This window comes from Lutzomyia longipalpis, chromosome 4 (genome assembly GCF_024334085.1).
Source record: "Lutzomyia longipalpis isolate SR_M1_2022 chromosome 4, ASM2433408v1".
NCBI classification, from domain to species: domain Eukaryota; kingdom Metazoa; phylum Arthropoda; class Insecta; order Diptera; family Psychodidae; genus Lutzomyia; species Lutzomyia longipalpis.
The window spans coordinates 19,244,771-19,257,851 of record NC_074710.1 but is presented as its reverse complement, the minus strand read 5'-3'; the positions used below and the strand labels follow the sequence as shown (position 1 = coordinate 19,257,851).

Here is a 13,081-nt window from a genome sequence, read left to right as displayed (position 1 = left end):
TTTAATTGCATTCTGAAAGCCTCTGATTTCTGAAGATTCTGAAGAATAAATTTGCGCTGAAAAGTTCTTGATTATTCTTTAAGAATATTAAGCTTTATCTTCATTGGTATTCAAATCTACAATTTGGCTGCTATTTCTCGTCGAAATCAACATGACATCTGAAAATTTTCAACCCAAAAAACCGCTAAAATCGTAACGACTGAAAGGATTATTTTTAGGCTCTTCAAATTATTGAAAAAATCGTAAGAAAAACTTCCCTAAAAATCTGTCTTAATCTTTTGGCCACTCTCCTGATTTTTCAAGAATCATTTTAAGCAGTTTGTAGTTTGATTTTTTGTCAAATGAACCTTCAACCTTTAACCTCTACGAGTTTGAAAAGTTATTTCTGTAAGCCCATTAGTGCGCGTTGGGGGGTATACAACAAGAATGCATTTACTCTGAATAAACACTTTGCATGTCAATGTGCTGCGACAAATAAATCCTCCTCAATCGTTTGAAAGGCCATTCAACGACCCCCCTACCTAACCTATTATTAAGGTTTTTTCAATTTTATATTTTTCCTAGAATTTTCATCTCTTTCTTTTTTTCGGAGGAATTTAAAGGACAAAAGAAAAGTCTCAGTGTTCAACATTAGAAAGTTCTTTTTGTATTTTCTTCACAATATGTTGAGGAGTGTGCTCCCTCAATGGCAATTACATCACTTATGGGTGCTCCTCCTGAATGTTACATAGGGGGTAGGTAGGTAGGAGAATAATAAAGACAAAAGCACGAATATTATTGCACGTTGCGGAATGGCGTGAAAGGAAGAAAATCCCCGCCAAGGTTATTTGGTGTTTCCGTGCTGTTTGGTAATGTGGCTCTTGAGATGCCCTGATTGGGAGAAACCTTTCCCGCACACATCGCACCTGTACGGCTTTTCACCTGTATGGGTACGTAGATGGGTCTTGCATTGGGTATTCTTGGGGAATTCCTTTCCGCATTCGGGGCATTTGTACGGACGCACCCCCGTGTGCTTTCGCATGTGGATCTTCAGGGATCCCGATTGGACGAAGCGCATCCCGCATTCGGGGCAAACGAAGGGCTTCTCCCCCGTATGGGTCATCTGATGACTCTTCAGCGTGCCCGATTGGGAGAATCTCATACCGCAAATGGCACATTCGTAGGGTTTTTCCCCAGTATGCGTTCGCATATGGCACTTTAGGTTCTTATCGTGGGCAAACCCCTTTCCGCATTCCTGGCAGAGAAAAGGCTTCTCACCCGTATGCACAGACTGGTGACGCTTCATTGTTTTTAGGTGCGAAAAGCGTAATCCGCACGTTGTACACTCATAGGGACGCTCCCCAGAATGAACACGAAAATGCTGCCTGAGGCGCGTTAGGAAAGGAAAACATTTCCCACAAACAGGACATTCGTGCTGCTTCCCCCTGGCTTTTTCTTTAACCTTCAAGTCTGATGTTTCTACCAAGATAGCCTGATCTCCTACGCCTGAAGCTTTTGCCAGGAAAGAAGAATTTCCTTGTTGACTAGCTTTCATACCTGATGTTCCTACCAGGACAGTAGGATCATCTTGTTCTCTGTCCTTTACGTCTGATCCATTAGCCAAAAAAGTAGGATCGTCTTGAGCTCTAGCTTTTACGCCTGATCCATTAACCAGAAAAGTAGGATCGTCTTGAGCTCTAGCTTTTACGTCTGATCCTTTAATCAGAAATGAAGGATATTCTGGATCTTCTTGCTGTCCTTCTTTAATTTCCGATACTTCTGCTAGAATAGCAGGATCAGTTAGTTCTCCAACTTCCATGTCTGATCCCTTAGACAGGAAAGAAGCTTCCTCTTGTTCATCAGCTTTTGCTGCATAGGCCTTAACCAGGACAGCATTATCTTCTTGAGCTCTAGCTTGAGCTCTAGCTTCTACATTCAAATCTCTTATCAAAAAATTAGGATCCTCTCGTTCTCTAGCCTGGATCTTTAGAGTTTCTGTCATGGGAACCGTTCCGACTTGTTCACCATGATCTTCTCCATCAATTTCCGTCATTGGAATGGATTTATCTTGCATCACATTAGAAGCATCTTGCCACATTAGATCAGAAGTTTTGTCCAAGAAACTACAATTAACAGGAATGAAATGCAGGTAAAATAAAAACAAAAAGCAACAAAAAAAAAACTCTCAACTTACTCAGATGACTCCTTGGTCATTGTTTGCTGAATAAATGGTGTTAGGATTGCTTCTTCCTGTACCATATCGGCAAATTGTTCTGGCGGAAGATTACCCACAAATGGACTAAAAGCCTGCATATCTAGTAGTTCCCCATTTTCCGGGTAGAGACTTGGATCCACCATTTGTGCTGCCATTGGGATCTGCTCAAAATCATCCCCAAATGCCCCCAAGTCTCCTTGAAAGTCATTTTCATCCGGAGATGCGTTGAAATTGAGGGAATTTGGTGAATCACATTCGGAGAATGAGCTGAAATCAGTTGAAGCATCGTAGTGTAGCTCTGTGGGTGAAATAATTATCCCATATCCGGAAATCTCCATATCAATCTTCTCAAAATCTCCATTGCCAAAAACTGATCCCTCATGTGGATTCCCACTGAGTGCGTGAAAACGATCAATCTCATGACGACGCATATGCGTCTTAAGACTACATGGCTGCGTAAAGCTCTTTCCGCATTCAGAGCAGATAAATGGGCGTTCCCCCGTATGGGTTCGAAGATGAGCCTTCAGATGAGCAGTCTGAGCAAAGGCAGCTGGGCAAATGGAGCACTGATATGGCTTCTCTTTGGTATGGGTACGAATATGCTGCTTAAGGTGTCCCATTTGATTGAAGCGCTTCCCACATTCTGGACATTCAAGCCTCTTTTCACCCGTGTGCGTTAGAATGTGGACCTTTAGTTGACCCTCCTGGGTGAATCGTTTAAGGCACTCATGGCATTGGTAGGGCTTCTCACCCGTGTGCAGACGCATATGCACCCTCAGTGTAATAGCCTGCGTAAAGCGCTTCTTGCACACTTGGCACTCATGAGTTCTTGGCTTATTACTCGTATTGTAGCGCTTGGCTTTAAAGATGTCCAAATGACTGGGATTACAAATAAAGCAGAAGATTACTCAGGTTACTGAAAATTAGTAGAATTGAAGATCAAGATAAAAGGGATAAAATTTTAACAGTCTTCAAATTCATGAAATCTACGTTAACTAATAAGAAAGTAGTAGAAGTGGTTGGAGTTTGACGTGAAGAAGAGAATTGAAAGAATGAAGGCATCCTTTACGCTCTTCTCGGTATTTCATTTTCAAAGTCCTCTTCATAATCTTTAGACAAGATCCTAAGAACAGATTATTGTAATACTAACTGCTATGAAGACTTTGTAAGCTTTATTTAAAAGTCTTTAAAAAGACGTCAAGGCTTTGATAAATCAGGCTTCAACGAGGGCTTGAATGAACCAGATCTGAGTTGAAAGGTTATTGTAAAAGATGGAGTTTTAGTTTACAAGATATACCCTTAATGGTACAGGTTAGTGAATTAGAAGTTTCAGATAAGTTTCAAGAGAGATTAGATAGAAGACATTCAATTTTCTAATAAGGAAAAATAAGTTCTCCAAGAAAGGAAACAATTCAGAGAAGGAAACAGTCCAGAGAAGAAAATAGTTCAGAGAAGGAAACAGTTCAGGGAGAAAACAGTCCAGAGAAGAAAACAGTTCAGAGAAGGAAACAGTTCAGAGAAGAAAACAGTTCTAAGAAGGAAACAGTTCAGAGAAGAAAACAGTTCGGAGAAGTAAACAGTTCTAAGAAGGAAACAGTTCACATGAGTTTTTAAAGACCTAACAATCCCATTCTGTATTCTGAATGAAACAGTTTTTATATCTCAGAATTCCGAGAAAACCTTAAAATTGTCTGATTTAGAAAGTTTTCTGCTAAAGTAATAAGCCTACCTCCTGATCTTCGGATCTTCCTGATCTTCTTCTTAAAAAACTTACCAAGGCGACGATGGTGGTACTGGGTGCGTATTAGCAGCAATTTTAGTTTCAACCTTCGATCTCGTTGCGCGAACCTTTAACAGCTTTGTTTCAATTCCTGGATACTGATGCTGCAACTGATGGTGTTTGAGGGAACTAGCTTGAGCGTACTTTTTCCCACATTGTTGACACTGGAAGGGCTTCTCACCGGTGTGCGTTCGCATGTGCGTCCGTAGTTGAGCTGGTTGCAGGAAACTCTTCCCGCATTGGGTGCATGCGTAGGGTTTCTCACCACGATGCCGTTGCATGTGCACCTTGAGGTGTCCCTTCTGCATGAAGCGCTTCCCACAGAGTGGGCAGACCTCCATGCGTTCCCCATTGTGCGTCCGTAGGTGCACTTTGAGCTGCCCAGCTTGGACAAAACGCTTCCCGCACTGATCACACGAGAATGGCCGGTCACCCGTATGCGTCCGTAGGTGGACATTAAGGGCACCTGATTGAGTAAAGCTCTTCCCACATTCCTGACATTGGAAAGGTTTCTCACCCGAATGGATCATCATGTGACTCCGTAGGCCGGACTTGTCGCGGAAGTTCTTATTGCACAGTGGACAGATGAACTTCTTCGCCCCAAGCGTGGCCTTAAGATCCTCCACAATTTCCGCAAAATCCATCTCCACGGAGCCCGAGCTGAAAGATTAATAAGCCCCCAGTGCGCAAATGAGAGGCCCTTATTAAGACTTTTATGCTCCACTCTGTGAACGGGCATGAAGAGTTTTTTCTATGGAGAACTCACCTGTCGTCTAAAAAATTCACCTGATCGCCATCTTTGATGCTACACTGAAGGACATCCATGGCAAAGGAGTTTTGGGGGATTTGTAAATTGGGGAGAAAATCAAGAATAAAAAAATAATATTTTGCAGGGAATGTATCAAAACACTAAAATGACGTTCATATGCGTGTTATGTTGCTTTAGCTATCCACCACACTTATTCCGCCATCGCACTAAGCATAAGAGAGGTGAAAACCTTTCAATTTACACGCAGCATAAAAGCTCTTTCGCTACTCTCATAAAAATGGCCGGTTGTAACGACTTTTTAACCGTCGTCTAACGGACATTTTGACAAACAGAAAGCCCAGAAACTTTTTGATTTCTTCTTAAAAACAACAAGAAAATTCTCTAAAAAATATTTATTAAATGAATTTTAATACAAAAAGAATGTTACAATAAAGAGGAAATCAAGAACAATGCCAAGGTCTCCAAATTTCTCTCTTCTTTCGCCGACGTTCCATTATTTTCCACCGGATACGTCTGAGAATCTCCTGACTAGTCCTTTTTGGCAAACTCCCACTTTCATCCACATCTCGAACATTCTGTTGCATTTGAATGATCTTCTCCGTCAAATCCCGATACTCACGTACCAGATGAAGATTCCTTAAGAATTTGAGGGCTTCTTCAGTACAGTACTTGTAGCCTTCACTGAATTCACGAGACTCCTCCTGTGCAACGTTCATCGTCCTTCTCAAATCCTTCTTAAAAAAATGGCTTTTTGATTGAATTGCTGAGGAGATTGTCACCAGAACGATGGCTGGGATGCGACTGAAGTACTTTCCAGATCGCATAAGAGTTTCATTTAATGAAAATTTCTCACGAACGAACCTTGCTAAAAATAGACAGCCCGACGAGAAAGTCAACATGTGGCTGGAATTTTCATCCTGATTGTTGGATTATCTACTAAATACATGCATATAGCCGAAAAAAGGGGGAGAGAGTGAGCAAAGTTATTACTGAGAAATTAACTCCACAAATGGTGGGAATTTGGTGAAAATTGCCGAAAGAATTCCATTGAAAAAATGTAGCAGGGATGGGGGAAGGAAAAGATTAAAATTAATTAAGTTTTTTGGCAAAATTAATTAATTACTTTATTTAATTAATTTATAGGAAAGTGTAATAATGTATTTTAAAGGATAAAGGACATTTTAAAAATTGATATTTTTCGCAGATGTTCTGTATCGTCATGCGGGGTAAGAATATTTCTTTTAAGTTTAATACTTAACGCCTAAAAAGGACAAAAACTCATTATTGAATGTGATTTTCCATGAATAGTTCGCAATTTTATTTAATAAATTTTTGTTTAATATGCTTAATTCTTTTCTTATTATTTTTTAAAGTTTTTTTCAAGATCATGTCGTAATTTTGACATCTACACGATCCATGAAAATTTAATAATTTCACTGAATATTTAATTGTCTGCTGAACATTCATGTTTTCCATTAACTAATTGATTTTATCTGCTTAATAAATTTTTAATTTCCTGAAAACTTATTTAAAGCGCTGAATTTCCATTAAATCTGCTGAATTTAAGTCTTAACAGATAACAGATAAATAATTAGGTGCATTTCCGCTGAATATTAATTAATTTTCTGAAAATATGCTGAATAATCTTTTTATTCGATTAATGGGTCGTATTGTACGACCACCAAGAAATCCCTAAAATTATTTAAATATCAAGACCGCTGAATAGGACCAAATTTTCTAAATGCTTAAGTCGCTGAATATTGATTAAAATACCTACTTATATATTTTCTGTTAAAACTTATTAAATCAAGAATTGTTAAATTAAAAAAAATCTTTTTGTATTGAAAATTAAGCTTGGTAAAAATGGGTTAAAAAACCTGTGAATGATTTTTAATTCTTTCAAAATTAAAAACAATTTATGATAAAAAATCTGCTTCATAATTTTCTCTTTATTCATGGAAAAATAATGGGAGAGAATTTCCTAACTTTCCTCAACTTATTGCAAATTAATAATTCTTTGAAATAAATTTTCATTCAAACGCAAAAGAAAGAAAAACAAAGGTGTGGAATACAACACCATCAATTGAGGAAAAGTGCTGATGTTGAATGAGTCACAAAAGTTGCCCTGAAAAATACTTCTTTTGTACATAGTCCACGAAACCTTCTTCATTGTGTGGAAAATTTGCAGAAAATCTAAATTATTTGAGGAATTTTCTCAAGAAGAAAATTCTGTTTTTTTTTTTTTTTGAAAAAAAAGAAGAATTTCCTGGGTAAGAAATTCTGCGGGACAAATTGAAGAATTCTTCACGATATAATCATCTCGCGATTAGATCCTTCACCGATCAATTTTCCACACACACAAATACATTTGACCGGGAGTTTTTCTTCATTCCCCCTGCTTAGGGGAGGCACAGTGCGGGGGGCAGGGAAATTAATGCTAAAATAAGCAAAAATCGCGACGGGCAAACAGATGCGTATCATTTTTTGGCTGATATGGTCGCGCCTCTTGAATTACATGCTGCCTCAGAGCGTCGTGTCGAATTCAATTCGATGCGTGATCGCGCGGAGGGAATTAAGTGAATTTCATGTATTATCCATCCATTATTTTCTTGTGTGTGCCACAAACAAAAACAAGGCAATAAAGCAAAAAAAGGCAAAAAGAGGGAATACCAGCGAAAGAAAAATCGCGACAATTTGTTGGGTGCTTGCAGAAAGTGAAGCGGGAGGGCGCAAGGGCGGGAGAAATTTGAGTTATTTATTTTGCTCAAAAAATTCTTCTTGCTTCGTCACCGCTCTTGTGGCCTCTGGTGGATGGGAGCAAGGAGGAGGGCGCAAAAAAAAAAAACAATATTTCAATTGGCGCAAGCAGGAAGTTCTCAAATTACCCCACAATCGAATGGCACGCAATGGTACAGCTTTTTCGTCTTTTTTTTGCATTCACAACGTCCCGTTCTTCAGCAGCACTGCCATGTAAGTCATTGATCTTCTTGAGTCATTTCCCGCGCAAAGGATCGCGCACAAACCCCACCTGGATCCACTCCCACTGGCGCCAATGCTTTAGAAAAAAAATCTCTCTCAGGGGAGGATTGTTCACTGACATTTTTGATCTTTTTCTCTTTATTTATTTATAGGAGTTTATTCACTTTTTACAAGTCTAAATGGTGATCATTCAAAGGTAATAATTTCGTAGATGAAAGTTTTAAAAGAATACAAAATGAAAAGAATTTCTTTTAAAAAAATAAATTCAATTAAATTCAATTCAATATCTGATGCAATGTAATGTACTGTATATAATTTGCATTTTCACAAAGCATATGCATAATTGTAACATAAATCCGATATATGATTATTGGTGTTGATTTTGTTAAAAATCTTTTCTTTTCCATTAATTCGTCTGGTATTCTATGAAAAATCTTAAAAGATTTTCACAGCTTGTTTTTTTTTCTTTAAAGGAAAATTTCTTAATCAAGACTCTTGAAAGATCTTTCTGATTGAGAGAGAAAAGAGAAGAAAAAGAAGTTTTCTGGAACGGCAATATAGAACGATTTCAAAAACATCAATTGTTGAAATTTTACAAAATCTTTTAAGTTTGTGAGAGAAGTAAAAGATTTTTAACAGAATCGATCTTTTTATCTGATTTCCTGTCGTTTATCCTGATAAGATAAGCAATAAGACAGCGTTGGATGCTAATTTCGTAGTAAAGTTTTCTTTCTATCACTGTTTTTTGTTCTTCTAAAAGTGAAAAATATTTGATAGAATAAAGGTCAGAATTAGGCCATCCTCCTTCACAAATAGATCATTTTAAAAATAAAATCTTCAACAGCGAAGATTGCAATCTTTAAAAGATAATCTAACATAATATTTTGGCATGAGAGAGATGAATTGATGGATTTTCCTAAAAAACATTCCTCACAGCATTCCCCATAGATTTATCTCAGAGCCCCCTCACAGCGGTGCCTGTCTGTGGGGAATGTAGATCTCTCTGGTTGATCCTCCATCCAGCCTTCCTTGCTGGTGCACGCAAATTCAGAAAATTTTAATCTGCACGAATCTTTCTTAACATGACTGGTGTGTGTGTGACAATTTTTGCCTCTTGCGGGGCAAAGTCTTTCGCCTAACACGTCCATCACACAGCACCTTATTATATATTTTATCATAATCGGTCGCGCTGGACAACACGCCGTGTGAGGCTGTATCTAATCTTGCGCATATGGGAGCTGCCTCGCAATCTGGAGCACATGAGCGTGTGCGTGCCCCAAGCCGCTCAATTGCTGCCAGAAGTGACTCTCTTTCTCCACTTGATACGCGATCACTTTGACCATACAGTATGAATGAATTGCTGCACTCGCGATCACCGTGAGCTCCCTCACCGGCGATCGCTCCAAGATCACTCTCAAATCACAAAAGAAGAAAAGCATTTGTGAATGGAGGCTCTCAGTGGGATGTGGTGTTGTTCATGGTTAACGCAGACACAGCCGCTGAACTGGAAATTGTTGCAGAAGAGACTTCAAATGTTTTGGGATCGCGGCAAGTTGGTGGTTCCCACGGAAAGGCAGCACATGCGCGATTGCGCACTTCTTGAACTCCCCGCCGCGATCTTCAGCTCGTGGCGGCACGAGTTCAGTGCTTCTTTAACTTTTCAATGCAACAATTGGATTTATTTTTTCATAAGCTTTTAGTAATTTGAATTATAAGAGAGATAAGAAAATCTTGAATAGAGAAATTTTATAAATTAATTATTGTGGGACCTGATGAAGGACCTAATTGAGATCGAAATGTCGATGGAAAATTAATAGGATTATTTAAGAAAAAGTGAATATCTTACAAAATCTTACAAAAGAAAGATTATGAGATTACGTAATAAAATGCGTAAGTGTAAGGACGACGTAAGCGTAAACAAAGGTATTTTAACCCTTGGAGGATTTTGCTGGTCAAAGTGGCCAATTCGACTTTTTTTCAATCGCCACGGTATTAACACTTATTTAACATTTCGTGATAAATTCTACATCTGTGTGGTGGGAAGTTTCATTACCTCAAGATCGTCGAAAGAAAACTTGGAAAAATATTTTCATTTTAGAGAAGATTAAGGTCGAACTTTTGAGGTTAGAAACCTCGATCCTCCAAGTGTTAAATGAAATAATTACATTAAAAACAAAAAAATTTGCTTAATTAATATTACAACAAGAAAATAAAATTATTCTATTTATTTCTATTTATTGTCAAGAAATTTGAAAGTGTAAAATTTTAGGTTATGTTTTTCAAGGCTTCCGGTGTTCGTCAGAGGAAATTCCCGCTCACCCAAGAAGAAGCAACAATTAAAGTAATTTCCTTGGGTGAGCGGGAACTTCCTCTGACGAACACTGGGAGCCTTGAAAAACAAATCCTTAACGTCAGAAAAGAAAAGAAAATATTTTAGGTTATGTTCGTTAATTATTTAAAAAATAAATTCAGCTTAATTTCTTTACTAGATTAAAGGTTATAAAGGTAGAAAAAATCACAGCAAAAAATGATGAGTTTCTTCTACTTATTCTTATTTCCAATTTTTTTTAGAGAAATAAAAACCAACATTTTAGGTTATGTTTTATATCAGCATATCCTACGTAAAATTTTTAAGTCAATATATTCTTTTTCTTTTGCAATATAGTCGTGATCGCGTGGTAGGACCGTCGTCAAAAAGACTTCTCCGCGGTAAAACGGCCTCAGAAATTTGTCTTCGTAGTGAGACAGTAAGTATCCTACCTTTCCAATAGTAGGTACTAATTGTCCTACTGCGAAGGCAAATTTCCTCGTTCTGAAGCCGTTTTACCGCGGAAAAGTCTTTTTGACGACGGTCCTACCACGGGATCACGACTGTATTTTCAAGAATTGAAAGTAAAAGTGAATTACTATGCTTACGATGATCTTCATTCACGTTTTATACATTTTATCTGTTCTATTTATTAGTATTAAGAAAAGTGAAAATTGAGGTTATGAACCTTTACGTGGAGGCAATTCTGTAGTCATTTTAACCTTACTTAAGTACATAAATGTTGCATGAAGTGGATTTTAAAATTAGATTTGTATTAAAATCATTAAAATAATGTATAAAATTTATTGTGGATTTGCAATTACGTAGAGAACATAACCTCAAATTTTAATTATTTATAAAAATTATCAAGTAAATAGGGACATAAATAATGATTCCTTGACGCCTACCTACATACATCATTTTACGAATTTCTCTGCAGTTCTTTTTTTTTGAAATTCTCTTTCCAATGGTATGTTACGTCTCTCGGCTTACGTTTACTTCATTACGTCTTTACGCAGTTTACACATTTTTTACGCATTACAAGTGAATTTCTTAAATTTTTCTCTAAAAAAATTCTGAGAAAAAAAGAGAAAAATAAAAGGAATTCTCGTACCTCTGCAACGAATACATTTGCCTGAGTGAATTCCCACGTATTGAGAATCAGTGTTGTAGCACAAGTAATAAAGCAAGTCGCGAGCTACTGTTAAATGAGCAGGAATTAAGAACCAGAACAAGAGGCGCAGGAAAAAAGAGAATCATGCTGAATGAATGGGAAGACGACTACATTAAAGCTTTTTTTCCCTTCTCTCGAAAATTGCCTGTGAATTCAATATATACATGTATGGCGCTTCTGCGGAGGGATTTCATTCTCAACAATAGCGACTTTTCTCTTACAATTTCATGTATTGGACAAGAATCCCACAGTTGAGGTGAAGTAAAAAAAAATCTGCGCGAGGGAAAATATTTGAGAAATTCTGATGAAACGGCATAGAGAATATATAAATGGCTGCAACTTCGTGTCATCAATTTTTCATAACGAAAACATCTCACAAGAGCGAAGGGGGAGGAGGAGGATGGGGCAAAAAAAAGCGAAGCAAAGATGAAGTTCAATTCTCGCGCGGCGACTCACTAATTATAAATTAAACAATTATATGAGGCAACTGTTATTTCTTCTTCTTCATTTTTTTTGCTCTCCTCAACTCAGCGACTTGTTTACCCAAACTAACTCTTCGCGCAAGAGGAAGAGATTTAACACGGAGGGCCACAAGAAAAGAAAAAAAAGATGTGCTTTCTTTTTTTTCTCTCTCTCCATTTAAGATGCTGCGGCAAAGATGAGCGCATCTTTTGAAATATTTTGCGCGCGGGAAAATTCTCAATTTGATTTATTGGGGATGCCAACATTTAATTCAACTCTTAGCGTATCACGAGCCATCTTTTTGTCAATATTTTATTAGGCGGCTCACAAATGTGTGGGAAAAGAAGCTACTTATGTGCCGCAATTAATTGCCATTTCTTTGCGCGATTGAGGAGTCTTTTTCCCATCGATGGGATTCATTGTTCCAATCCACACCCCTGATGAGCTTCTTTAGCACCATCATACCCCTGCACACCACATCAACTCAAACACAAGAAGTTGAGTGTGTGAAGTGGAATGCGTTGATCAAATTACTGCCAACAACATAAAAAAACGGGCAAAGTGAAGAAAAACACAATTATTATGTACACAGCATAAAAGTGTAATAATATTTCGTGTGGAAGGCGCGATGGGAGACACTGTAGCTGATGATGGAGCCTCCATGGTGGAGAGTAAGAGATGATGATAATGAACTGTTGACGGGGTTAATGACAACATATTGTGAAGAGATTTGCCAGGAAATTGAGCATAATTTGCCCCCACTATTTTCCACAATCGCCCATGATTTTCACACCAACACGATATAGTAGGTATGGTTAAGGTGATTTATTGCATTTGGAAAATCACATAATAACCTTTTTCTAATACTTTTCTATCGTTTTTTTTTTATAAAAAATAGTATGATAAGAATGCAGTTGAATTTAAGAAGAAAAATGCATCAAATGGCGATTTTTTGATTTATTTAAAATTATATTATTGGCTACTAAACTGACCAAAATTCAAATAAATAGAGATACTGAAGATAATTTAACTAAGAATTTAATATTTGACACTAGCTGAATATTCGTATAGTCCGCTGAACTCTTAGGTTAATTCAATACAAAGCGAATTTAATAATTAAAAAAATAAACAAGGAGTAAAAGAACATTTTTAGTTAATTAAATTATTTTTTAAGAAATTAAATGAATATTCAACAGTGGGTGAAATTTACTAGTCAGAGAGACATAAGATGCCTTAAGGAAGACTTAAATTTTCTGAAGATTCTTAAGAATGTCTTAAGTTTTCATAAGATTCTTTAAGAAAAACTTAAGAATTTCTAAGAAAATTTTAAGATGGTTAAGTTTTCTTAAGCAAATCCTTAAATTTCTCACGTAAATCGAGCAAAATGCATATTTTTTTTTAATGATTCTTATGGT

At 37.2% G+C, this 13,081-nt stretch overlaps 1 protein-coding gene across 2 annotated transcripts; it reads right to left on the bottom strand.

Moving 5' to 3' along the window:
- Nucleotides 1–623: 623 nt before the first annotated feature.
- On the bottom strand, nt 624–4,911 carry LOC129794678 (zinc finger protein 420-like). 2 transcript variants are annotated; one of them, XM_055835493.1, is made up of 4 exons: nt 4,741–4,911; nt 3,969–4,674; nt 2,174–3,073; nt 624–2,102 (listed from the first exon to the last, which is right to left on the bottom strand). In XM_055835493.1, the coding sequence occupies exons 2-4, from the start codon at nt 4,616–4,618 to the stop codon at nt 824–826; spliced, it is 2,829 nt and encodes a 942-aa protein (XP_055691468.1). In that variant the 5' UTR covers nt 4,619–4,674; nt 4,741–4,911; the 3' UTR covers nt 624–823. The 2 variants fall into 2 exon arrangements, with proteins under 2 accessions (XP_055691468.1, XP_055691467.1); XM_055835492.1 differs by having other exon boundaries at nt 3,969–4,634.
- Between the last annotated feature and the right edge of the window lie 8,170 nt (nt 4,912–13,081).